This window comes from Oculina patagonica, chromosome 4 (genome assembly GCF_052425735.1).
Source record: "Oculina patagonica isolate OP01 chromosome 4, crgOcupat, whole genome shotgun sequence".
NCBI lineage: Eukaryota > Metazoa > Cnidaria > Anthozoa > Scleractinia > Oculinidae > Oculina > Oculina patagonica.
In genome coordinates, this window is record NC_135761.1 from 7,340,879 (window position 1) to 7,368,834 (window position 27,956).

At 39.4% G+C, this 27,956-nt stretch overlaps 3 protein-coding genes across 3 annotated transcripts; 1 reads left to right on the forward strand and 2 right to left on the reverse strand.

The window, feature by feature from the left end:
* Window positions 1-3,250: 3,250 nt before the first annotated feature.
* LOC144649280 (uncharacterized) lies at window positions 3,251-12,268 on the reverse strand. The gene is made up of 5 exons (XM_078508752.1): window positions 9,984-12,268; window positions 9,600-9,673; window positions 9,434-9,514; window positions 5,850-6,056; window positions 3,251-3,926 (listed from the first exon to the last, which is right to left on the reverse strand). Exons 1-5 carry the CDS (start codon window positions 10,298-10,300, stop codon window positions 3,448-3,450), a joined length of 1,158 nt encoding a protein of 385 aa, XP_078364878.1. The 5' UTR covers window positions 10,301-12,268; the 3' UTR covers window positions 3,251-3,447.
* Window positions 12,269-12,369: 101 nt separating this feature from the next.
* LOC144649296 (uncharacterized) lies at window positions 12,370-20,790 on the reverse strand. Its single transcript, XM_078508772.1, has 9 exons — window positions 20,519-20,790; window positions 18,025-18,078; window positions 17,531-17,580; window positions 16,369-16,438; window positions 16,176-16,213; window positions 15,079-15,126; window positions 13,942-14,037; window positions 13,219-13,266; window positions 12,370-13,026 (listed from the first exon to the last, which is right to left on the reverse strand). The coding sequence occupies exons 1-9, from the start codon at window positions 20,697-20,699 to the stop codon at window positions 12,823-12,825; spliced, it is 789 nt and encodes a 262-aa protein (XP_078364898.1). The 5' UTR covers window positions 20,700-20,790; the 3' UTR covers window positions 12,370-12,822.
* A 67-nt stretch (window positions 20,791-20,857) lies between these two features.
* Window positions 20,858-27,780, forward strand: LOC144649276 (phosphatidylinositol 4-phosphate 3-kinase C2 domain-containing subunit beta-like). The gene has a single exon (XM_078508749.1). It carries the CDS (start codon window positions 21,310-21,312, stop codon window positions 26,335-26,337), a length of 5,028 nt encoding a protein of 1,675 aa, XP_078364875.1. The 5' UTR covers window positions 20,858-21,309; the 3' UTR covers window positions 26,338-27,780.
* The last annotated feature ends 176 nt before the right edge of the window (window positions 27,781-27,956 follow it).

The window sequence follows — 27,956 nt, forward strand, 5'->3', positions numbered from 1 at the left end:
ATTTGTATCAACAAAGGATTGTGCATGTCAATTGCATTATGTATCCTACAAGTGGTTTATTGATCGAAGGCAATAAAATTATCACAGACGATTCCTGAATCAATTTACAAATTTATCTCGTCGCCAAAAATCGCTACCGGACACTTCGGCTGATCTTTTTCCCCATTTTTTCCCCTTTCAAAGGGGAAAAATTGATTGTGACGAGGCTCTGATTGCTTTTGTTGTTTGCTTCACGATCAGGTCCCGATAACAAAAATTAAGGATGAGAGTGAATAATGATTTGATACTACGTCCCTGGGCCCGGTTGTACAAAGCACGATTAAGCTAATCCGGGATTAGCGTGAAATTTGGTTTCAATTTTATAACTTTTCATTTAGGATTTCTGTTAATATTATCTGTCCCCCAGTTTTGACGTGGACCAATCTCAAATTTCACAAACCATTAGCTATGGAAAACCCTTTAAGGTCGCGGGGGACACCTTAGGCTCATCATTATGCATTTATTTAAAGCGTATGCACGAAGTACAACGACTCACATCGACAACTTTACGAGATATTTATGACTGGAGAAAAATATGGGCGCGTGCGCGTGATTTGTAAAAAATCCCTGTTTCTTTGATATTTTAACCAATTTAAAACAACACTTAGCGATATACGTTCATATAGATTGTAGGAAGTCTTTGAGCTTATTTTTTTTTAAATTTGACTATTTCTGCAACTAGTGTACTCAGAGTAATCACAAAAATATTCGGCATAAACAATCGTGTCCTTTTTGAAAACGCATCGTTCTCACCATAAAAGCGTGGAAAATAATTACCATAATTACATCTCTCCTTGGCAAAATGATCGTATTTAGGTCGGGACACCTTCGGAAATCTCAAAGTTTGGACTTTTCCGACAATTTTGTGGCAGAGAATACAGCGCGGATACAGAACTTCATGACTTGCCACTGCAGATAGGTAAACTATGAATACTGTAGTGTGTCATAACAGAAGCGGAATTTTAAAAGAGCGCTTTTAGAAAGAGGTAGAAGACATTAAATTCAAATTTGCGCACTTAAACCGCCATAACTTGCTGGCAAACTTTAAATTAAAAAATCCGCTTCTGTTATGACACTCGAGGTATTGACTGATTAGTTTTTGACAAAATCGCAGTGTGCTGTCTTCTACTCGTTCCGCAAACTCTGCCACAAAATCATGTTTTTCCCAATTTGGCACTAACGAGGCTATAACATCGCCGTAAAATGCAATCTACCAAATAAAAGATGACATTCACAATCTTTCATCATTTCGTTATGTCTCTGTAAATTTTGAGCTTAATCGCACCCATAACAGCCGAGAAATGAGCGTTTTAAAAGATGCAGGTCAAGCAAAATTTCCCTTCATAAATTTATTCATGCTGTTGGTTTCCCCCGCGACCTTAAGACAAGAGAAACTAAAACCTCGATCATCTTTTAATCCTGGGTTAGCGTTAATCGCCTTTCGAACAGCCCGGCCCTGGGCAGGTATTGGCTGTATATATAAACTCGCATTATTCCTGCCCTTAGTCTCCACCGAGTTCTGAAAGAATCCTCTAGCGTTGCTTTTTCTCCAATCGGACCATTTTACAGTTGTCTGCTTAGTGACCTGGCCTTTGAATGGAAGTGAGGCTGGAGGTGACCTTGTTTTGATACAGACCTCACTGCTTTTGTTTTGTAAATCATGTTGTTTTGATGCTAATTAGTTTGCATTTACATGATAAAGCAGGGAGGTTTGTATCAATGCAAGGTCACCCTCAGCCTCACTACCATTCAAAGGCCAGGTCACTTGGCAGGCAACTGTAAAATGGACTATTGCAACAGGCGGATATTATGATCTCTGCTGCCCCAATTCACTGCGCAAACTGATAAGTTTGTGTAATTTGTCGGTTTGCTTCTTGTTTTCTTTCAGTTCTGTTTTTATTTTAGCGTTCAACTGAACATGAATTTAAATACGCAGCAAAGAAATTACCCAGAGTCTGTGCTGTTTTACTAGTGGTGTTCGTGATGTGGCAGTGCTCCTTGTTGAATGGTTTAAAAACGAATTAATGCATACCTTGAAGCCGCTCACGAAGAAATCGGCATCGCATCTCTGTCGTTGTGAACTGACTCAGGCTTGAAGGCTTACGCAATGGCAAACAACGACAATTTTTAAAAATCAGCAATTTATTGAATCCCTTCTTCCTTTGTCAAATGCAACCGATATTCAAGACTTTGTTAATTAGCTTTAATAAAACCGCAATGTATACCAGATTTCCCTGTATACATTTTATCTGGTTCCTTTTTGGCTGCCTATCAGCTTTGTTTAATCAGTATTGCAACTAAAGGTAGGCGACCTCGAAGTATTTTCATGTTTAACTTCGGCAGCGAAACGATAAACACTGTAATAGCATCTAAGTTTTACAATAGACCAGTTCGTCGCTTTCTCCGCCATTGTAGCCGAACCTCGTTTCCAAGCCGTCTTTTGTTTATCCCAGGCCCCATGAGCCCAGAATAGGGGCGGCGTAGAGAGATCCTGGAAACTGCAAAAGTTAGGTCGCTGTACTCGAGTATTGCAGTGGCAGCTTTCAATGCAAATCATCATCCGCAGTAACTTCTACAGACCAAAGTATGAGAAAATTAAACGCGACTGCTCTCAGCCCATTTACATCCTTCAAACTACAATCAGAAAAATCTTTTGCCAAAGTTATCTTTGATTTGTTTATAGACTGTACACGCTTCATGCTTCAGGATTCAAACTTCACATATACTGAGGTTGTTTGACATTTGCTTCGTGTTGAAACCTTTGACTTCCTGGAGGAGTAAGCCCATGTCTTGTCACACAAAGATAATACAAAATTTATGTCTGACCTGAAAATGCCATGTCATTTTGTCAATAATGGGGGATTTTTACGCTCCCTTATTACCTTCAGTTCGCGCGTATTCGGGAAAATGTCCAAAGCAATGACACGGCCGGGCACAGGTTTGGTGAAGCTCGTCCAATACATAATTTTCATAATTTCAATATTTAAAGTTTGTTGTTTTTAGTTTGAAACATAAGATGTGTAACACAAAGTTTGAAGAATGGGAACATCTTAGAGTAATTAATCCGATTTTTCCTTTTTCCATGCATATACAAGTCATCTTTTGTATACGAGGACAGAATGGCGCATAATGTGAAATTTAACTGCTGTCTTTGTTGTTTGTTAAATGATAATCATTTCCTTCAAGTTACAAAGCAAATTCACCATTTATCCATGCTTCAGGACTTTTTATTCATTTCTACAACACACGTTTTCGTTACTACAAGCTTAACCCTTAGAAAAAAAACCCTGAATATTACCTATGCATTTCTAACTGAGTGTATTCTTTTCGGCGTGTATTCTTTTTAAGACTAAAACTAGTGTTCGAAGCTTATTTCGAAGGCTTTCAATACTCTTGGCCTGCTTTGAATCATTTGGTGCACAGAGCGCATGACAGCTCTCGGCCAGAAACGTATGGGAGGCATGGTAACGAACCACAGGATCCTTCAGCAAGGTACAGTCGGGCACCATTTTGGTTGGAATGGCTGCCGTGAACAAACTCTGCCTCTCCGTCAATGCAAATGAAATTGGTAGAATGCTTGTCGCTATAGTGCGCTGCCATCAGGTACCCATGGTACTCCTCGGTCCAACCAGATGGACAATCATTCCTTGCGGGTATCATTAGCTGAGTTGCACGTGACTTGACGTAACACACGGCACATGGGGCGTCATGATCATGAAGGTTGGTGTTTTTGAAAGGATTATACGAGCTGACTTCATATTCTGTGCCATAAATATATGACTGTGACTGAAACCCATCCCTGTACCTGTCGTACTTTGGGATTTTTGGCAGGCAGATGTACTCTCCTCCTCCACCAGTGTGAGAGTAGTAGCTACCTCCAACAAAACCTGAACATGAACAAACCACTTTAGCATCTTAGCACCTTCAGGGTACAAACTCAAAACTCTCTTTACTAATTACCATACGATTATTTAAATTTGTAAGTTCTGCGAAATAGTCCGGCGGCTTAGCTCCTGAATTGTGCGATTTTTGATACAAGCACCAAACTTTGGAGGATTACAAGCATTCGCATACTAATCAATTCTTGATATAGTGCCAACGCCAATTTCCTATTTTCAGCTAGTAAACAGCAAGGAAATTTTCAGCCGAGAGGCCCCCCTGCCCCTTCCTCACAAAGTATTTCTTCTTGTACTTTTAAAAACCTTTTATTGTTGATTTTTATTCATAAATACAGATATGAATGCTTTTAATTAGGCTTACAATTGTTATTTTTTACCATCTGTTTGATACCAATAATTTAATAGGAACATATTGCATGGGAAAAGATTTTTCGTTCCCCGCCCTCTGCTCCCTCGCGTCTTTCGTTTTGCGCTAGCGTCCAGGTCTCGCGATCGGTGAACCGTTCGCTAACAGAAGAAAAATAGGAAAATATAGGGCTGTGAACAGTTTAAATCACAGCATTTCATTCAAAATTTTGTACGTGCGACTTGGTATCACTACCTGGCATAATAGTATTTGTCTATAAACCTGGACAAACAAATATTTCACGAAATTTCATTGATTTTAACCCTATCCAGACCGGGAGGGGCGGAAAGTGCCCGCGCTGACTTTGAACGCTTATAACTTTTTCAAGATTCAACCAAGCGCTACCAAACTTTGCGAGTTTATCTAAAATTTATCTGGAAATAATTTGGTAGGGTAAGTTGTTGTGTCAGGAACTTGACGTCACTATGGCAACGGCATTTTGACAGGCATGTTTTCCCAATTTTGTAATTTTCGTGTTTCTATTAATGAAAAATAATTTTAATGCAATTATTTTCATCCTTTTACGGCTTTTAAGCACAGTTTTATTGATTTTGAGTACTTTGCAGTAATTTTGGGCGGTTTTATGACGTTTTGGAAAAAATTCGAAATCCAAGATGGCGGATCCAAGATGGCGGCTGTTTTGACATTATGATGTAATTGTCACGTCATGTGACGTCATCTTCCCACGTAACGTATACCAAAATATAGGTCTTTGGCCATACTATATATTCCCCAAGTTTCATTGTGATTGCTTAAATATTCTGGAAGTTACGGAGGTCTGAAAAGATCCAAAAAAGCCCGGTCTGAATAGGGTCAATAAATTAAGGTTTCCATGGAAACCGGTGTTTTTCGGGCTTGGCACTATATCTGAAAAAAATTATGTTGGTGACCACTTTCATTGTGCCAAGTTTTATGCTTGTATCAAAAAGTGCACAATTCAACTAAAATTTCGAGCTAAGCCGCCGGACTAAAATTGCTGGTACATCAAGACAAAAAAAAAATTCATCACGTTGCCACTTAGCAGTAGTTACCGCAAATCACAAGTATCAGGAGAAAAAAAAAAGATTTCCGAAACGATATAATCTGAGGAACGCTGATTTTAATATTCCACTGTACATTTTAGAAAACATTCTGTACGATATTTTGGGCCCCATTTCTGGGAAAAAATTAGATTATAGGTGATTGGGTGAAACCAAATGTTAAGAGTTTTAAAAACAGCAAAGACTTTTTACTCTTATAGATAAGTGTAAAAAATGTGACATATGCTGCTAGACCGCTATAAACTTTACATTTACAGTTTACAATTTATTTATATTTATTTATTTATTTCTCCATGTTTTTCAGTTTTTTACTGCTGTCAAGTGTTAACCCTCTTTAAATAAAGTTGATTATTATTATTTTTATTTATAATAATAATAATATTATTATTATTATTATTATTATTATTATTATTATTATTATTATTAATATTTTCATTGCCAATTTATCTATAACGTAGATCCTACCTTCATAAACCAACTGAGCATCATTAGGACACGTGGTCCTTCCCCAGCGAACATATTTCACCCCAGAGGTGCCAGTTCCGTCTTGTCCTTTATCACCTTTAGGCCCTTGAGGTCCCTTCAACCCAGGACTCCCAGCAGGACCTGTGTCTCCTTTTGGGCCAGGAAGACCTGGAGCCGGCTTGTTGGTACCAGGTTTTCCAGGCGCACCTATGAAATGAGCGCATTGTTGTCACATTTTACAGCAGCAAACCGAAAGAGTTTAATATTCATCTAGGGCGAGAAAGCAAGAAAATGGGCACTCATGAAACTCAAGCTACAGCAGCATTGCCCCAGGAAATTGAATTGCACTGCGCAGTGACAAACATGTCCCAAAAGTGTGAAATAAATTTAGTTTTCAGTCTTGAGAATAATACTTTTGTGTAATGCAAAAAAATGACGAAGTTCATGACGAGGGTCTGAAAAATCATGGATCTCGTACAACTGCATTCACTATTTTGGTCCTGTTCGCGAGTTCATTTCTTCTTGTTGAAGAGATCATTTAAACTATTATTGACAAAACAAGGAAGAAACCATGGGGGGGGGGGGGATACAGGTTCCCTAGATTCATTATTTTTTCTTCTTTAATGCAGTTTCCGTTAATAGTTAAAATAATCAGCAGTATCTCTTGTTCCCTTGAAATTAAATTCCGTAGGTTTACATGTGTTACTGTACTAAAGGAAAATAAAACAAATTCCGTAAGTATATACGCGTTATTGAAGGAAAATAAATAATCCTGTAGTTACACATGCGTTACTGAACGGAAGTAAAATAAACTTTGTAGGTATACACGCGTTACTTAAGGGAGCTTAAGGTCGCGGGGGATACCAACTGCATGAATAAATTCATGAAGGGAAATTTTGCTTGACCTGCATCTTTTAAAACGCTTATTTCTCAGCTATTATAGGTGCGATTAAGCTCAAATTTTACCGAGACATAAAGAAATGACGAAAAATTGTGAATGTCATCTTTTATTTGGTAGATTGCATTTAACGGCGATGTTATAGCCTCGTTAGTGCCAAATTGGTTAAAACATGATTTTGTGGCAGAGTTTGCGGAACGAGTAGGAGACAGCACACTGTGATCTTGTCAAAAGCTAATCAGTCAATACCTCAAGAGTGTCATAACAGAAGCGGATTTTTTTTAATTTAAAGTTTGCCAGCAAGTTATGGCGGTTTAAGTGCGCAAATTTTAATTTAATGTGTTCTACCTCTTTCTAAAAGTGCTCTTTTAAAATTCCGCTTCTGTTATGACACACTACAGTATTCATAGTTTACCTATCTGCAGTGGCAAGTAATGAAGTTCTGTATCCGCGCTGTATTCTCTGCCACAAAATTGTCGGAAAAGTCCAAACTTTGAGATTTCCGAAGGTGTCCCGACCTAAATACGATCATTTTGCCAAGGAGAGATGTAATTATGGTAATTATATTCCACGCTTTTATGGCGAGAACAATGCGTTTTTAAATAGGACACGATTGTTTATGCCGAATATTTTTGTGATTACTCTGAGTTGCAGAAATATTCAAATTTAAATGAAAATAAGCTCAAAGACTTCCTACAATCTATATGAACGTATATCGCTAAGTGTTGTTTTAAATTGGTTAAAATATCAAAGAAACAGGGATTTTTTACAAATCACACGCACGCGCCCATATTTTTGTCCAGTCATAAATATCTCGTAAAGTTGTCGATGTCAGTCGTTGTACTTCGTGCATACGCTTTAAATAAATGCATAATGATGAGCCTAAGGTGTCCCCCGCGACCTTAAATAAATTCCGTAGGTATACACGCGTTACTTAGGGAGCTTAAATAAGTTCCGTAGGTATACACGAATTACTTAAGGGAGCTTAAATAAATTCCGTAGGTATACACGCGTTACTTAAGGGAGCTAAAATAAATTCCGTAGGTATACACGCATAACTGACGGGAACCAAAATGAATTCCGTTGGTATACATGATCGTTCCTGAATGGTAACAAAATAAATTCCGTAGGTATACACGCTCTACTGAAGGGAACCAAAATGAATTCCGTTGGTATACATGATCGTTCCTGAAGGGAACCAAAATAAATTCCGTAGGTATACATGCGTTACTGAAGGGAACTAAAATAAATTCCGTAGGTATGCATGCGTTACTGAAGAGAACTAAAATCAATTCCGTAGGTATACATGCGTTACTGAAGGGAACTAAAATCAATTCCGTAGGTATACATGCGTAACTGAAGAGAACTAAAATCAATTCCGCTGGTATACATGCGTTACTGAAGGGAACCAAAATAAATTCCGTAGGTATACATGCGTTACTGAAGGGAACTAAAATAAATTCCGTAGGTATGCATGCGTTACTGAAGAGAACTAAAATCAATTCCGTAGGTATACATGCGTTACTGAAGGGAACCAAAATAAATTCCGTAGGTATACATGCGTTACTGAAGGGAACCAAAATAAATTCCGTAGGTATACATGCGTTACTGAAGGGAACTAAAATCAATTCCGTAGGTAAACATGCGTTACTGAAGAGAACTAAAATAAATTCCGCTGGTATACATGCGTTACTGAAGGGAACTAAAATCAATTCCGTAGGTATACATGCGTTACTGAAGGGAACCAAAAGAAATTCCGTAGGTATACATGCGTTACTGAAGGGAACCAAAATAAATTCCGTAGGTATACATGCGTTACTGAAGGGAACCAAAATAAATTCCGTAGGTATACATGCGTTACTGAAGGGAACCAAAAGAAATTCCGTAGGTATACATGCGTTACTGAAGGGAACCAAAATAAATTCCGTAGGTATACATGCGTTACTGAAGGGAACCAAAAGAAATTCCGTAGGTATACATGCGTTACTGAAGGGAACTAAAATAAATTCCGTAGGTATACATGCGTTACTGAAGGGAACTAAAATCAATTCCGTAGGTATGCATGCGTTACTGAAGAGAACTAAAATCAATTCCGTAGGTATACATGCGTTACTGAAGGGAACCAAAATAAATTCCGTAGGTATACATGCGTTACTGAAGGGAACCAAAAGAAATTCCGTAGGTATACATGCGTTACTGAAGGGAACCAAAAGAAATTCCGTAGGTATACATGCGTTACTGAAGGGAACCAAAATAAATTCCGTAGGTATACATGCGTTACTGAAGGGAACTAAAATAAATTCCGTAGGTATACATGCGTTACTGAAGGGAACTAAAATCAATTCCGTAGGTATGCATGCGTTACTGAAGAGAACTAAAATCAATTCCGTAGGTATACATGCGTTACTGAAGGGAACCAAAATAAATTCCGTAGGTATACATGCGTTACTGAAGGGAACCAAAAGAAATTCCGTAGGTATACATGCGTTACTGAAGGGAACCAAAAGAAATTCCGTAGGTATACATGCGTTACTGAAGGGAACCAAAATAAATTCCGTAGGTATACATGCGTTACTGAAGGGAACCAAAATAAATTCCGTAGGTATACGCACATAACCGAAGGGAACTAAAATAAACTCGGTAGGTATGTAGCTATACATGCGTTACTGAAGGTTAACTGACATACCGGCTGTGCCCGGTTGTCCCGGAGCGCCCGGGGGTCCCGCGGGGCCTTCTCGTCCTTCTCTGCCATCCCTGCCATCCCGCCCTATGAAAAAAAGTTATTGAATAATGATATATCAACACAACAGGAAAAAACATGGAGTACTGCTGAATCATTATATTTTACCGACCTCGGAGGAAGGAAAGGAACCACCAATCTTTCGCCTGGGTTGACGGAGTCGCAGCTTGATTAGTTGCGTTCATTCTGTAAAAGAGACAATTTGTACGCTTCTCAAATAAACAGTTGATCATAAAATCGTATTGCTTATGTTAACAACGAAATAAAAACCCTGCCATCCGTTGATTATGTTAAAATCTAAATGGGGGTCCTTTATTAACCTACACATGGGATCGAATTGAGCAAGAACTAGATCTTCTTCAGGTACCGGTAATCAGCTGGCGAATTTTTTAACTTTTAAGCCGTAGATTCTTTGAGATTCTTTTTCGGTAGATTTTTTTAAGAAAACCGAAAACGGGCGCCCAGCTATACCCTAAAGAGAAACGTTTGGGCTCACCTTTTCTCCAAAGCCTGTACTCGCTTTAAAATGTCCGATTGAGTAGGAGTTGCATTACTCGAGACCGCTCTCTTCTGTCTGGCGTTCAACTCAACTGAGGAAACATCAGAAACGTTGGGAATTTGATTTCTTTCACGGCGCAAGCCTTCCAGCGTACTTTCGATATCAGAAAGGCGTCGATTCATTCGGAAGTCACTCACAAGCAAAAACCCAACACCCATCATAGAAACTCCCACAAACACCAGGATCGCGAGCGTTGTCGAGCGCAAGGTTGGGGAAATTTTTCTCTTCGCTTCCACGTCTGATTTGTACTCCATTTCAATATTTTGAAGCTCTATGTCAAAGAAACAACTCTTCTGGCCGATAAACGAGAACTGAACTTTGATTGCTATGATCACAAATGTTATTAGTTTGATAGCATATTATTGGTAGAAAGGAATAAATAATAAGATCGAAGTCATAATAACGACTCACGTAAATTTTCGCGTTCGCTAATTCGACGCTTCCTCATCACTCTCAAAAAAAAATCCACTAAAATCTTAATTTCCTATCCAAGAAAACGAAACAAATAAAATTTAGGAAAAGCGCAAACTTCTAAAACTTAGGAAGCGTCCAAGTTACTTTGTTAAATGGGCGAGAGAGAAAAATTAACACTCTTGAGACACCGTTTTTTTATAATGATTTCTTTTCCACGGCTGGCTGACCCCGCCAGAGCTACAAAAGCAATGATTGAGAAGCATTTTGCATTTTAAATACAGGAAGTAGTCTAACTTCTTAGTCGTTCCCTTTGTTTTATCGTTGGAAGATGAAACATTTTTATAACAGTTTAATAGGTTATTCAGCGCGCGATTTCGACTGTATAGAATACAAGCGATTAAAATTCGATTAGTTTATTCATCAAATAATTATTCTTCCAATTAAGCTGTCGATACGGTACGCGGATAGAAAATATACACAATCTGAATATCGCTCATTCTCGCGCAGGATAAGCGCAAGATAAAAGAGTTTGTTTTCTTAGACATGTCGATCACTACATAATTTGCCCACCATTTAAGGCTCTCAGGGACTGTTCAGGGGTTGTTTTTAACTTCTTACTAGGTCTGTTTAAAATAACAAATAAACAATTGAAGCAGCCGTTTAATTGCATAAACAAGCATTAAGAGCAATCCAACAGACTCAAGTGTAAAACACTTGAGAGATTTATCTGTCGACATCTGTTTACATTTGATGGCTATGATGCATTAAAAGGTTGGTTCTGTCCGTCTTGCTACCAAAAAACTGGCAGCAGATTTGTAAATAAAAATTCGTCCAATTTAGCTGTCGACTTGCCGTGGATAGAAAACACAATAGTCTATATCGTTCATTTCTCTTGCGCAATAAGTGCGCGATGAGAGAGATTGTTTTCTTAGTCAATGCGATCACTACATATTTTTTTAATAGCGGTGAGTTATACGGTACGAAGCATCTCTGGTGAGTTTGGTAACCATGGCAACTCGTAGTGTGCGTTGAACACAGCGTTTCAAACGTTCGATCGCAGCAAGCATATAAACACAGGCCATCTTAAACCGACTTAACCTTAGACTGGAAGGGGACAAAACATTGTGTGGATTTTAAGTTAACTCTAGTTCAGAGATAGTTAACCTGTATGGAATTCTGGGTCATTTTTTTGGGGTGAAATTTTGACTCGCGAAATCTGTTATAATGTGGCGATGAAACCAAGTGTCGAAAAGGCAGCCATGCATGCATGGCTTCAGTGTTTAATTTTAATTTATAATTTCCTAATCCGACACGGATCTGTTAGAATTGCTTAGAAAGAAATGTTGTTTATTGCTTCGAATTTATTTTATTTTACACAATGCTATAATTTATAATTGGTTTCTTCTTCGATTCAGTTGAAGCTTTCTTGTTCATCACATAGTCAAGGTAGTCTGCTCAATAAATGTCGAAATTCCAGTGACAACTATATAATGAAGTTTCAAATGTGTGTTTCTCTCTTGGAAACTTCACCAAGAAATACAGTAAAAACCCGCGTGTAAGAACCTGCTTTTTTAGAGTTTGGCAAAACAGGTTCTTATATTTTGGGGTACTTACTGGCATTTTTTAGCTTCCCTGTGCAATTCTTGATCTCTAAAGACATCCTTTTTGATAAAATACAGTTATTGTATTATAAATAAAATAGTTTAACCCCACATATAAGAACCTTTTGGGGTATTAAGGAAGCAAATTTCTGCCAGGAGGTTCTTAATTTCTAGGTTCTTACACGCGGGTTTTTACTGTATGACACATTTTCATCGTGACACGTTGACGCGAATTTTTCGGAGAGCGCTCACTGATTGGATGATACAGTTCGGGAACACTTCCGGTATCAGTATATCCATGGGAGACGTGTAGCGTGACAATAGTAATAAGAAATATGACACATTTTCATCGTGACACGTTGACGCGACACTTTCGGAGAGCGCTCACTGATTGGATGATACAGTTCGGGAACACTTCCGGTATCGGTATATCCATGGGAGACGTGTAGCGTGAAAATTATAATAATAATAATAATAATAATAATAATAATAATAATAATAATAATAATTATAATAATAATAATAATAATAATAATAATCGAATGTTTATCCAGGATAGCCCTTCAGTACATGCGTACTGTTATCAACGGGGTCCTGCGAAGGCGTCACGAATATTGGGGAAACATCAAATTAATTTCCTCTCAGCAGTTTTGCGCTCTCGATACAACCGATTACTTCTCCAGGGTTGTATTTCACGTGGATTTGTCACGTGCATGTTGACAAGTTAAAACATACTGCCATCCAACCTGGCGTGACTGTAGTTAAGGAAACATGGAGAAATCGATTTCAGACACGTGTACGAAGTCATTTTCTCCAGGTTCCTCCACAGATGGCGTGTCATCTTCAGAGTCGCTGGAATCTGCGTAACTTTGATCCACCAGTCTGGCTACCTTGGGTTCACTTTTGTCCTCGCAATTTTGTTTGGTCACGTGTTCACGTACCCAGCAACCTGCGTCAAAACATCCCTAAAAGGAAAGTGCAGACAAAGTTAAGACATTTTTGCCTTGACATTAAACAAATAACAAGCTTATACATATAACTGCAAGAGAAAACTGTATATAAAAGATATAAACTCATGACTGACTGACTTATCACATAAGAATGACCTATTCAGCTAAAGCACGAGTTAATAGGAAACAAAATTTCCTTGTACTCACAGCTTTGGACCACTGCAACATCATGCTTGTTTCATATGGCCCATACACCTGAGAATAGACATGTTCATTGCAAGTTCATGACAGAATGCATCATTTCCTTATCAGTCACCTTAAGTCAGACCTGCAGACAGCTTCTACCAACAAAATGCGGTTTAGAGAAAAGTCTTACACAAACAAAGGCAGTTGCTTCGTTGTAAATAAAGTTTAATGAAAAATTTGGCCAGCTTCACATGAAAAGGACATTATATGAGCTGAAGGTACAAAATTTGGAAGACATTGTGGCCTTATAGTCTAGCGCATGGAGCTAAATCTACAAGTCAAGAGTGTGAGTTTGAACCCTTGCCTTTACATGTATGTGTGTTCTTTATAGGAAACACATTTTACTTCACCATGCCTCTCCATCCAAATGTATATATAAAAGAGTGGTGTGCCCAAGACCTTTAGGAGTTACTTAACAGCTATTTGACAGGGGGAAACCTCCAGTGGACAAGAGAACGTATAGTTGATCATATATTTCCACACTCAATGTACTTGCTTTACACTACAGAAACTGGAGTTGTGTGGGAAGTACTGTCTATATAAATCAGGAGGCTTTATAACAGCCTATTTTTTTAAAAAAAAATCATCAAAGGCATAGGCAACATATAACATATGTCTATCACGCCCTGAAACCCTTTGCATGTATTGTGTACAATGTACATTGTATGTATGATACTAGAATACCTCTGCATCAGCATCCTGAGTCCACTTATACTCCCAGTAAAGTGTGGGATTATTGTCGTCAACACTTTTCCTCTTCTGTGCTTCTGCCTGATGAGGCTGAATAGAAACAGAAAACAGTCAACACCAAGGTAGGAAAACATTAAACTTTGCACAAGTAGAAAAGGAATGGCTGCCCATATTTTTGAGCACAAAATAAACACAGTTAGTAGACTAGTTAACTACAGGGCTGCAAATAACAGTCGGTCATCGAACATTGGCCAACCAAAATTTGCTCATGTCCGATGAAATCCCAAGTGTGGTCGGACATAGTGTCCAGACAAGTTTTTGATCATAAAAACCATTTTATGGCAACAATGAATAAAAATCTGTCTGACCACAATTTCATAATTATTTTGTTTTGTCTGACCAAGATGGTGTCTTAGTAGGACATATGTCGTTTAAAAAATATTATTGTCTTTATTTTACGAGGGTAGTATATAACAGTATTGCAACTGACAAACCTGTGGCCCTCAGATTCCCAATCGAATTGGAATTTAGAAGTGTTGATTTTTGTGCAGGGAGAAAAACCAGAGAACCCGGAGAAAAACCCTCAGAGCAAGAACGAGAACCAACAACAAACTCAACCCATATATGATGCCGGGTTCGAGAAAAGAACCTGGGTCACATTGGTGGAAGCCGAGCGCTCTCAACATTACACCATCCCTGCTCCCAAAAGTGAAAAAAAAATTTCAAGTGAAAAAAATTATCTGCAGCCCTGGGCCGGGTTGTTCGAAAGACGATTAACGCTAACCCAGGATTAAATTAAAGATGATCAAGATTTTAATTTCTCTTGTTTTAAAGGGTTTCCCAAAGTTAATATTTTGTTAAGTTTGAGATTGGTCCATGTCAAAACTGTGGGACAGAAAATATTAACAGAAAACCTCAACGAAATTATATAAAATTGAAATCAAATTTCACGCTAATCTTGGAATAGCTTAATCGTGCTTTGAACAACCGGGCCCTGAACTATATTTCAAATAAACTAACTAAAGTAGCTTCACACAGCAGGTAACGATTCTCTACACTCTGCAAAGGACTCTATACAAGAATATGAACTGTTCACTTCTGATGTGTTGATTCATAAAATATTAAATTTACCTGTCGGCGCTCGGCAGATCTCACAGTGACAGTTCTGTCATCAATTTTCTGGCAAAAAAACCCCACAATGCTTTATTATTGTATTGATCACTGACTGGGGGGAAAAAAAAAAAAATTCTTATCCTCAATAAGGGATTTAGCACTATGAACTTTCATGTTTCATGCTGCTATCAGTGACTATCGTAATTGAAAAAAAAAAAGTCTAATAAATAGGATGTTGCTTTAATTGGGCCATGGAAATATAAAAAAGGAACAGAAAAAGAAAAAAATATCAAGGAGGCAACATGGCCTAGCGGTCAGGGTGCTGGACTTGTACTCTGGATTTCCCGGGTTCAAATCCTGCTCTCTGCCACTGGATGGATTTGTGTTTAGGACATGTAGTCCTAAAGTCAACTTCTATGTACTTTGTAAAAAGCCAACTGGTCAGATTCTTGCCAGTTGGGATTCTTAAATATACTAGGCCCCACAAGCTTCTCTGAGCTCTGATAGGGCTGCAATGATACACCGATGCACTGGTGAATCGCGATATTTTTTGTCACGATACGAATATCAGTATTTGAACAAAATATTGCAGTATCATGAAACAATAAAATACATGTATTCTTCATCAACATTCAGAAATTACTGTTTTAAACGACTTTTTACCCAAGTCAAAGCCCTCAATAGCGATTTATTAAACTGAGGGACAAGAAGTTCCATTCTGCTTCACTTCCGATCAAATATTCTTTAAAGATGAGACAAGTAGTTGTCGACTGACACAGCCTTGTGTGCCCACAAGCAAAAACATGCAGTTCATGAAAACTTCACTTAGCAAATAAGATTTTGCTGCTGATAAAGTGAAAAAAACTGAGTTACCAACATAATTAAGTAACATTATGGCACTAGTTAGTTGTATGTAATGTTGTATCGCATCGTGTATCGTATTGTGGCTTTTGTATCAAGGTATGTATGGTATCATGAGAAAATGTACCGTTGCAGCCCTAAGCTCTGAACAAAATCGTATACAAATTAAGGTAATTAATATAAACTTTTACTTAAAAAATAAGTTCAGCCCACTGCAGACAGAATTAATTCATTAGTAAAAGATATTTACCTACCAGCTGATTGAAGGCACACCATGTTTTACACTTGACAGCTGTAAGATAAAAATAAGAATGAATCAATTTCAGAGATTGTACCTTATGTTAGGAAATTAACTCCTTTACTAATTGTAACCAAAGTGGTGTTGTTATAAGGCTGTTATAGACATACATGTAAGGTACATGAAGCTGTGTTGAAATGCAAACTTACCTGAATCAACTTCACAGAATGTAATGAAGGCAAACCCTCTTGAAGTACCCGTCTCATGGTCCTTGATCACCTGCACAAGAGTAATCATGTACTTTAACATGTGAACCTGGGCAGAGGCAGCTAATCAGCTGCAGAGATGAATAGCCTGTAGACAGAGAGCCTATGGCCCAATTCTCCATCAGCAAAATGGATAAAATGATGAGGATGACAAGAAACATGTGACTCAAAGATATCTGATTAAGTAATTTGAAGGGAATAGGCCTGGGGGCCGGGGTGGGGGAGGGAGGGGGGTGGTGGTGAAAAGGGTATTGTCCAGTTCCAGAAAATCCATACCCACCCCATGGAAGGTCATTGGAAATTTTGTGGGGGTAGGGGGTCTCAAATGCCCAAATTTTTAAAAGAAAGTATGGAACTTATCTGGAATTTCCAGAGGTGTGGGGGTATTCAAACCAAAAAGCCTTCTGCTGGAGGGGTATGGATATTTTCTGGAACAACACATTGTAAGAATTTCAAGTTTTTCAGACAGCTAGTCCAACTGAAAATTTGTTTTTATCTCACTTCAAAGTAAAAGATAACACTCAAAAAATGGCAAATACACTAAAATCAAGAAATGAGACAAAAAACATAATTACGGTATACATTGTCAGTGACCCCATGCAACATAATAACAAAAATCCTTTATATCATTTTAACACTAAATATCTAATTACCCAGATAGGTAAGAAGTATGTACCGGTATTACCAGTAAACACAAGAAAGTTCTAACCTAACTCAGATTATTGTACCCAACTGCCAGGGCCCAGTTGTTCAAAGGGTGGCTAATCCTATCCACCAGATAAATCACTATCCAGAAAATTACCATGTTTTGTTAACAGTTATCTGCTGGATAGTGATTCGACCAGTGGACAGCATTAGCCATCCTTTGAACTGACAACTGGACCCTGATAGTCAAACCTACATATAATTATTCAGAATTAAATTTAATGATTAGTATTACCAGTAGTAACACGGAAAGAAACCTGAGTCTAATTACTCAACTATCTGATAAACAAAACATGTACATGTTGTAATTACTTACTCAATACAATTAAAATGTTTATCACCCTTTTTGTTCTTCTACCCGTGTATAATTTTCGCAACAACAAAAAACAAGTTGTCATACCTTTACAGCTTCAATTTCTCCAAAAGTGGAAAAATATTCAGCAAGCGTTACTGCAAAAGACAATTATGATCAGTCATCATCTCATGCAGTCTAGCTTTCAATGACCATACGTAAAGTACTGTAAACTATGAAAAATGCCATAAGGTTATAAAATAACATTTTTTAATAAATACAGAATGTATGATGTCCTAGCTGATGACTCAATAATATTAGCAAGAAGAACACATAGAAATATGGTTACCGTAATCAACATTTGAAACAAAAATAAATTATGTTTGAACTGATCAAGCATGGAGGCACACAGTAATTAAAGGTAATTTTCTGTATGTATGTTGGCTGGCCACCATAACATTAAGCAATATTTACACAATGTAGTTTACTTTGTTATTCACCAAATAAAATAATAAATTATTGACCACATTACAAAAAATATAGTCTGTGTGTTTGTTGGTGTTGTTTTTTTAAATAAATGGCAAATGAATAATTATAACTACCTTCTTTTGTCTCCCAGTCAAGGTTCCCAACAAATATTTTGGCTCTTGGGTCATCTTCACACATGAGCATAAATTAAAATAATTATAGAATTAATATATGATAGTGACTGAAACTAATACATATCATTGCATAGCTCACTGACCACATACAGTCAGAGCTCTTGTGAAGGGACCACCTCGGCAATTTGAAAAAGTGGTCATAACTACAGCTGATCATTTACTAGACTTGCTCCAAGTCACTCATTCAATTCCAGGAGACTGCTGAATATGGAGAGCGCACACAGGCTGGAATGGAAGCCGATCATGGAACAAGCAACTTGTATCACCTGCAGCGCACCAATTCACGGTATTTGGCCAAAGGAATCCAAAGTTCTACTTTTTTACCTGCAATTGACACAAGTTGCTGGTTCCAAGCCATTCGTGGATTGAGTGCACTTCTTGCACTAACAAAAAACATGCAAAGACAAATAAATTTGTTCCACGTGGTCTTCAATGCGTGATTTTATATTACATTTTTGAACTTTAGCAGTCTATTCAAATAACTCTATAGACACAAAGAAAAAACAGTGACTTGGAGCAAGTCTAATTGTTTACAAGAATGAGCTCTTACAAGCAACCACACACTTTGAGCAACATCACAGACAATGCATCTTGAATAAACTGGCAAGTTTTTTCAAGTTTGTCGTTCTTAATCCATCTTAATCTTCGTCAGTCAAAACCATCCTTGGTTATTTTCGCATTTTTCTTATTCCCTTGTAAGTTTGCTTTGTTGAAAAAACTTATTTTGAAGTTTCCTTCAATTTGAAAGTAATCAGAAAAACAACAAAATACCGTGACTTTGCTTCTTTAAACAATAGAAGTCACGTAGTAGGGATGCACAATGCAATACTGTGGAATGACCTACAAACAAATACCGGTTTATAATTAGCCCGAGAAGTGAAGCTTCAAGGGCTAATATGCTACATATGTACCTTGTAGTTTTAAGAACATCAAATTTCGAATGGGCAACTATTATACTGATAGTTTCTCGACAGAAACACTATCATTTTTTGTGTACACTAGTAAATTTCCTTCCACATGCCCATTCAAAATAGAGCATCGTCATTTTTTTCTTTACCTTTTAGGATAAAAGACTAAATTGAAAGCCGAAATTTAACAAGCGAAACAAAACTAGACAAAAAACCCACTTATTGCAGTGAATTTGGTGTATTTTTTGTCTGCAGGCCAGCTTGTTTACAAAAAAAAATTTACGGACGAGAATCCATCCAATCATTTCTTTCGGACAGGCACTATGGGCTGTAATAGTTCACCACTAAATTTTCTCCAATTCTGATTGGTTTAAATTGAACATGTGACGCGATAGTGCCCTACTGCCGGAGGGCACTATCAGCCCTTATAGTTCACCACTAAATTTTCTCCGATTCTGATTGGTTTAAATTGAACACATGACACGATTTTGCCCGTCCGCCGGAGGGCACTATCAGCCCATAGTGCCCTCCCGTGAAAAATGCCCGGATCGATAGTGCCCGCCCGTGACTTTTTTTTGTAAACAAACGTGCTTGCAGACAAAAAAAACCCAACCAGATTCACTGCATTTAGCGGGTTTCTTGTCTGGTTTTGTTTCGTTTGTTAAATTCCGGCTTTCAATTGAGTTTTTTATCCTGAATAGTAAAAATAATTCACGATGCTTATTTTGTATGTGCGCGCGGAAGAAAATTTAGTGGTGAACAATAAAGACAATAGAATGTTTCTGTCTCAGAACTATTGGTCTGATGGTTGCCCCTTGGAAATTTGATGTTCTTAAAACTAGCATCAAAGCTACGCTTCTCGGGCTAACATTTGTTTTAAGAACATCAAATTTCCACGGGGCAACTATCAGCCGATAGTTCCTCGACAGAAACACTCTATTGTTAAAATAGTGCTCTTTATGGATGAACACTATCGCGTCACATGATCAATTTAATCTAATCAGAATCGGAGAAAATTGAGTGGTGAACTATAAGAGCTCATATATCATGGACCACAAATACATGAATGGTGGGTTTATACCCCAGTGAGAACAGTCATGCAGCTCAAATATTTGCAAGTTTTTATTTTTTGTTGGATATGAGATAGTTTTTGTAGCCAACTCGGCATCTCTCATATCCAACATGCACTCACCTAGCTCTGAAGGTGTATGTTGACAGTTAATACTAGTTTTGAAGAATAAATCTTCGTTCGCTGCGTGGCACTTCTAATTGTGAATATTGCGAAAAAAGTATATTGTAAGTGCCAAAAAGTTCATAATAAACCAGACGTTTCGGGCTTAGCCCTTCATCAGTGACAGTTGTCAGTCAAAATGATTTCAAACAAGTCTGATTTGTAAGTTATTTTTCTTTGTTTAAAATAAATCTGGAACAAAGGAAAATAGAAACTATATTACACGCCATTTGAAAACATTTGAAATGTATATAATACTGTCTTAAAATTATATATTTATTAAAATGACACTCACACTTTTTCTTTCTAAGCTGCGAGCCAGCAGTCAAAGTTTCTGCAGAATGTGATTGAGGGTGAAGAGGTTTCACAGCGCCATCAGAACGGTTTTTCTGCCATTCCTCTACTTTCCTCGATTGTTCACGTGGTGGTTTGCTTCCACTTGCATTTGCTTTATAGCTCCAACCAAATGTGGCCATTATGGGCACAAACAAAGCCTCAAATCGGCAAAGAAACCAGCAACAGTTCCCGTGGAAACGTCCGCCATGTTTGTTATGAGCCTTTCTTGACAGCGGTTCGGTCTAGAAAATTATGCGCAGTTGCGTAATGTCGATTTGCTTGTTTATAAATACGATATTGTAGATTTTAAAACTACAGCCGAAAAATACGGTCATTTTGCCAATATTTTAAGGTTAATGACATTCAAGAGAAGTGCATTAGCAAAGGAGACCTTTGGTGTTCTGGTATTGTGTTGGAATTTACAGAATTTGAGTTGAAAAGGCGTCCAAGAGCGAACAAGAACAGGATCTACAACTTGGATTTACGGATTTGTACGTCGCTAGTTAAGTATAGGATTTTCCGGTTTCAAAGATAATCCTTCGATGTAGTGATTGTTGTGGTGGCTTATACAGCCTGTCCGTAAATGGATTTAAAGACAGAAATCGATTAATTTTAATTTTGCAAAGATACAATCGTATGATACATGATATTTTCACATTAAGCGCAGCAACTTTGGCACGGTTTCTCAAAGTGACAACTTGGCCTGTTTTGCAAGTGACATTGCCGTGGCTTTTGCGGTTAAACTAAACCATGGAAAAAGAAAGAGTAGATTTAGACAATCTGATGTCCTTTTCTTCCGATGAGGAAGACAACGTAGCTGACGTAGCCATAAAGTCTGAAATTTCATGGCTGGCGGTTTTGTCGTCAGAATTCAACGCAGGAGCGAGAAGTCGCTCTGGGACTGAAAGTACACGTTCGCTGTCACCGAATTTCTGTGTCTTAGACGGCCCTCAGTCAAGCAGTGGTCGAGTCAGCAGTAATAATCCTTTTCACGAGATGCAAACTGCTAAAACGGAAACCCGATTCGCACACTTAAGCCTCGCCAGCGGAGGAGATCACTCGAAATGGGTCGATTTCTCAAATGGCAGTGAAACAAATCGTGACAGTCTATTTAATCAAGAGAGTAGATTGAGGGCATCGCGTTCTTGTGATGACCTATCGCCTCCTAGGAGCCCAGTAAAAAAGCCAAGCAACATTCATCAATTCCCCCATGGTGGATTTTCCAATTATCACAAATTATTTAGACCCCCATCTGAGTTAGTGGACTTTCAAAGTTCAACAGCTTGCAATGGCAGAGAGGGATTTCAAAATGCTCAAAGTCCGCAATCTTACACCTCTAGTCTTTATGTGACATTAAACAGTCAACACTCTGATCTAGGTATGCAAAGTGCAGACCAATCTATCAGAAGCACTGCTTCATCAAATTCTAGTCGTGAGCACCCCTATGGCTCTATCACTTTAAAGCTAAAAGGGAATCCTGGAGAATTCTCAACAAGGGGAAGCAGGGAAGACATTCTTTCTGCAGAGAAATTACCAAAAGGCAGTGATTTCTTTCCATGTGAGATCACTAAGAGTCCTGACAAGTTCAATACTTATTCTAAAGATGCAAGGCCTTTGAGAGTGCAATTTCCCGATGAAGAAGTTGGCGAAAGGTCTCAACAGTCACAAAAGGGATCTTTGGTTCGCACCAAGTCTGTTCCTCCTGGTCGGCCACCTCCCCCCAAAATCTCCCAGCGTCCTATCTCTGCCTCATTCCCTGACAAGAAATCACCAGGTGCCTCCATGACAAGACATGGCAGTGATCGTGATTCAAAGTTTCTTTTCTATGGAGATGGGTTGTTTGATGTTGCTAAAGAGAGAAATGAAGAGGCGATTGCCTTTAGCAAAATGATGACTGAACTCAGATCAAACTTTCGCTGGGATGAGGAGACAAACCCAGGTCATGTGATCAGTCCCACAATACCTTATGATCATGAGACATTTCCTAACAGTACAGAAGCAAGTATTGCAATCTACACCAAGGAGCGACAGGACACCCTAAAATTCACCTTCAGTGCCCACAGCCGTGTCTGCAAAATAATCGAACTTGCCTTGAGTTGTTTATCAGATGACAGTAAACTTGTAGACTTGAGTTCAGCTGCAGTTTATGTGCTTAAAGTTTGTGGACGTTCTGAGTACCTTGAATCAAATGGCATCCTGATTCAGTATGGTTATGTACAGGAATGCATAAAATTCAAACGTGAGGTTGAACTGGTACTCCTTGAAAGTTGGCAGGTCTCTCGTCAGCTGGCCAGAACGGAAGAGGACGATCTAGAAGGAAGTGTTTCCCAGAACTACAAAGCCTTCTTCGATTGCTCTGTCAGCACTGCTGTGTCAAGGTATGGGCTGACTGTGCTCTTGGAAGCATTCAATGACGAGCTTGTCAAATTGCTGGAAGAGACAACGAGTCACAGTAAACCACGTTTTGAACCAAGCCGCATTATCCAATCAGTGAAGGCCATCTGTGCAACGTTGGCTACCTTAGAGACGTCACAAGTGATTAATGCCGTTCACAATTTAAAGAACCTCCAAATCGCCGAGTCCTCTGGTGGTAGAATGGTTCCTGACCAGACCCAGTTGAGTGATGCCCTTTCAAAGTTGCAGTCAGCCGTTTTGCTGCTTATCGAGATGTACTGTGATGCATTCGATACAGAGTTTGTTCCCAGCAGAGTAGACAGACCGAAACTGGCCGGTTCCATAGAGGTCACAGCTATGACAGACAATGTTCGCATCCACGTGGCATGTGCTAACAGACTTCCACTGCAATGGAACCAAGACTTTGAGAGCTTTGAACTGCACAGTGGAATTTACTATGGAGGACGCTTGACGTGTCCCATCGAAGTCACTCAGCAAAGGAAGATCACCAGATATTTCTTCGACCAGCTGAGATGGAACGAGTGGCTGCAGTTCAAGATTCAAGTTCGTCAGCTGCCTCGTGAGTCCCGCCTATGTCTTACCCTTTATGGCATTCCGCCAACCAGCAAAGGAAACACCTTGAATTCCAGCAGGACACCTCTTGGCTGGGTAGCCGTCCCACTGTTCGATTTCAAGGGAGTTTTGGTATCAGGAACGCAGCTTCTAGGGTTATGGCCCGATGATACAGCCAACCCAGTCGGTACCTGTACGTCAAACCTGCTCCACCCCTCAAGTGTCATTCTGCAGGTTGAGTTCGAACGATATTTGGCTGACATCGTGTTTCCAGATTTCGAGACCAATGGCTGGCTACCTTGCGATGAGACCGATCGCTGTGAGCCTCAAGCAACAACCGCCGAAGTGTACAGGCAAATTTTGGAAAAAGATCTTTTCAACGAGCTAAAGCCAGAGGAGAGTGAACTTCTCTGGGAGCATCGCCATTACTGCATGTCAGTCCCAAAAGCATTGCCCCTTATTCTGTCTGCAGCGCCATCTTGGGAGTACGGCTTCCTACCAGAAATATACAACCTCTTGGCTTCGTGGGCGCCGTTGAGACCGGTAGATGCCATGGAGTTATTAAAGGTCAGCTTTCCAGACACTCGTGTGAGGGATACAGCGGTGGAATGGATGGAGGCACTTGTGGATGACGAACTGTGCGATTATCTTCCTCAGCTTGTCCAGGCGTTGAAGTATGAAATCTACCACGACTCCTCCTTGGTGCGCTTTCTGGTCCGTCGTGCTCTGGGTAGTGTCCGCGTCATGCATTATCTCTTCTGGTACCTAAAAGACACGATCAGCGATCCACAGTTCGGTCAGCGATTTCAGATCATTCTGGGTGGCTTGCTAAGCATCTGTGGAAACGCACAAAGGTCTGAGTTTACCAGCCAGGACGAGATTGTCTCCGATCTGACTCAAGTGGCACAGAAAGTCAAGAACGCTAAAGATTTTTCCAGAATGAACGTCCTTCAGCAAGAGCTAGCAGTAATCGCGGCTAACTTTATCACAACCGTCCGTCTTCCGATAAGCCCGAGTTATGAAGTGAAAGGTGTTGACGTACCAGCATGTGGCTACTTCACCTCGAACTCCGCCCCACTGCGACTGATCTTCAAGAACGTTGATCAGTTTGGCGAAGACGTGCACGCCATGTTCAAAATCGGCGACGACATGAGACAAGACAGGCTCATCATGCAACTTGTGGGCATCATGAACAAGATCTGGCTACGAGAAGGAATCGATTTGAAGATGATCACTTACAAATGTGTAGCGACAGACGTCGGGATGGGGATGGTGGAAATCGTTAAAAACTCGGCCACACTTCGTCAAATCCACACCGAGCTGGGCCTGGCGGGATCGTTCAAGGATGAACCAATAGCAAGGTGGATCCAAAAGTACAACACCGGTGACGAAAGCTATCACCAGGCTGTGGACAATTTTACAGCTTCCTGCGCGGGCTACTGCGTCGCTACCTACGTCCTCGGAATCGGCGATCGTCACAACGATAACATTATGATCAAGCGAAGTGGTCACCTATTTCATATCGACTTCGCCAAGATCCTCGGAAACGCACAGATGTTCGGCTCTTTCCGCCGTGATCGGGCTCCCTTTGTCTTGACGTCGGACATGGCTTTTGTTATAAACGGTGGCTACGAGCCCAGCAGTCGTTTTCAAGACTTCGTTGACCTCTGTTGTAAAGCTTTCAACGTGATTCGACGCCACTCCAACTTGCTTCTTAATCTGCTGTCCTTGATGCTCAATTCCGGTATTTCCTGTTTGACTAACGTCGCCGATTTGAGGTACATCCGGGATTCCTTGCTCCCAGACTCTTCTGAGGGAGAAGCCACAGCTGCCTTCACGAGACTCATCGAGGCTAGTCTCTCTTCCTGGTTTACTCAAGTTAATTTCTTCATTCACAACGTGGCGCAGATTCGAGACGTAAGTCAGCTAAAACTTTCAACAGCTGCCAATTCGAGGACAAGTTCTGTTCTTTCGTTCGCGCACGGAACTTATTCCGTCGATTCAGACGGGTTAGTGGATTCAGCGCGAGTTGTCGACTTTCAGAAGCGCTACAGTCCCGAGAAGTATTACATCTACGTCATTAACATTTGCCGCGTCGGCGTCCAAGAACCATCGTTTGTGTTTCGTCGGTTCAGTCACTTTCACGAGCTACACACGAAGCTCACCGAAGCGTTTCCGGAAATCAATCTACCCAAGCTTCCAAGCAAAATCTACATCGGTCGGTCGCAGATCCGAGTCGTTGCCGAACGTAGACGAAGCGAGCTCGACGATTACATCCGACACTTGCTAATGATGCCCGCAGAAATTTCCGAATCTGAACTGCTGTACACATTTCTTCATCCCCTGCAGCAAGACAACAGAGAAGCGCGCAAGTTCTCGGTCCGCCTACTCCCCGAAGAGAAACGAAACCGCGAACGACCCATTGGAGGGCAAGTGAAGTTGCTGATTCGTCACGAGCGCGAAGCTCTTCGTGTTATGGTCATGCACGCAAAGGAGTTATCTCCAAGAAACACGACAACCCTGGCTGATCCTTACGTTAAACTGTACCTGCTTCCAGATCCCATCAAGGCGACAAAACTCAAGACCAAGATTGCGCGGAAAACACTCAATCCGACATTCAACGAAACTTTGGTGTACAGCATGTCGGAGCGTGAGGTCCGACAGCGACACTTGCAAGTGACTGTGTTGGATCACGATTATGTCGGCGAGAATGAGTTCCTCGGTGGAGTGCTGTTAGATCTTTCACAAGCTGAGCTAAAGAAGTCTGTTGCTCGGTGGTACACACTAACTGACATCAGAAAACCACTTTGAGCGCTAAACACGTCGCAAATGCTCAAGACAACGGAGCTGCGGAAGCTGTGAACTGTTCTCATGAACGGGTAGCCTGGATTGACAGAACTATATCGATAATCGCGTTCAATTCGTCTCCCGTGCGAGAGCCGAGTAGGATTTGAGGCGATAAATTCCATACTGATGACCTGACTCTTCAGAGATCCACAACTTGTCTGTGATTGGTTGTTAATTGCGCGCCAAAATTCATAAGCGAGCATCAACCAATAAGAGACAGAACACGGATCTTCGTAGTGTTATTTCATCCGTATAAAATTTCAGACGTCTCTCTCTCTCCGTTACTCTACTAACTCCACTCGCATTGGTGAATGTAGGAGATTCTTCAAGTAGAAAAGCTATTACTTCATTTCCCGGAGAGAAAGGATGTATTTTCAGCAAAGACAAGTATGTATGTTCCCATATGACATGTCTTGTTTATCGCATCACATGCAATAGTTATTATGATTCAAGTATACGTATAGTAAATTCTCTAAAGAGGCAAGATATAGCAATGTGGGAAAAAAACCCTCGTAATACTTAAGATTTTATTACAGTATTTGACAACTTTTTGTTATCTTTTGTTTGTGTTTTTGTGGCGAGGTGGGGGGAGGTGAAAGAAATTAGTAGTAAATTGGCAAATTTTACGTTCCGAAGTCGGCTCTAAGATTAAGCAAGGAGTTTGAAAGAGCCAACAGAAAGATTTCAAAAAATGATTGAAAGATCAACAAATTTGTAGATATAACCGCTTAGTCCAATAGTGTTGTAGTCATTGCTTTTAATACTTTGAAAGTATTTCAAGTCTTATTCACGGTAAACGTATGATTTTACAAGAAACTGGTCTTGTTACAAAGCAATTTTTCATTCTTTATTTAAAGCCCAGTTCTTATAAGGAGCAACAAATATCGTTACAGGTTATTTTCTGTGAAATTACTTATTATTTGATCTTTTATGCTCTTCGTGTACAGAAGTCACTTCTTGCAAGTTGGAATATACAATATATACGTTGCTCTTGATGAAAATGTTTAGTATTTTTACGATGAAATTGCCATTTTTAAACCACTGTGCTTATTCACAGTTAATAGTATTTGTTATTTTGACAAATTTATCGTCTGCGGTACAATGTATATTTCTCTCCCGAGAGTTTGAAAAGTATGAGCAAGTACATGCTTTTGTCAGTGTATAATATTCAGTCATGCATACATTGTGCACATGTGCCAGCTTTCTCCTAGGAAATTTTTGTTCAGCAAGATATTCTTGCTACAGGATGGTGACTAAAGAACTTTAGATTCTTTTTTGAGTTTTTTGTTAATGAAAATCTACGTATAGAAGATGTTTTTGAGAAAGAGAGCTTTAGTAAGATAAATTAATATAAATTTTAATGCAAACAAAATAGTTTAATTAATTAGTTCTTTTGCAATTGCTTCAATTAGGGGGATGTACGACCCTAGGGTGTGTATAAGCGTAGTAAGCAGTATTATTAAACTAGGAAAACAAAATTATAATAGAGTTGTAAGCAATTAATAAACAAATGATTGCACTTGTCATGATCTCTTTGAAGGTAATGGCTGCTTCCAAATTATCGCTGCAGTCACTTCAGTTTT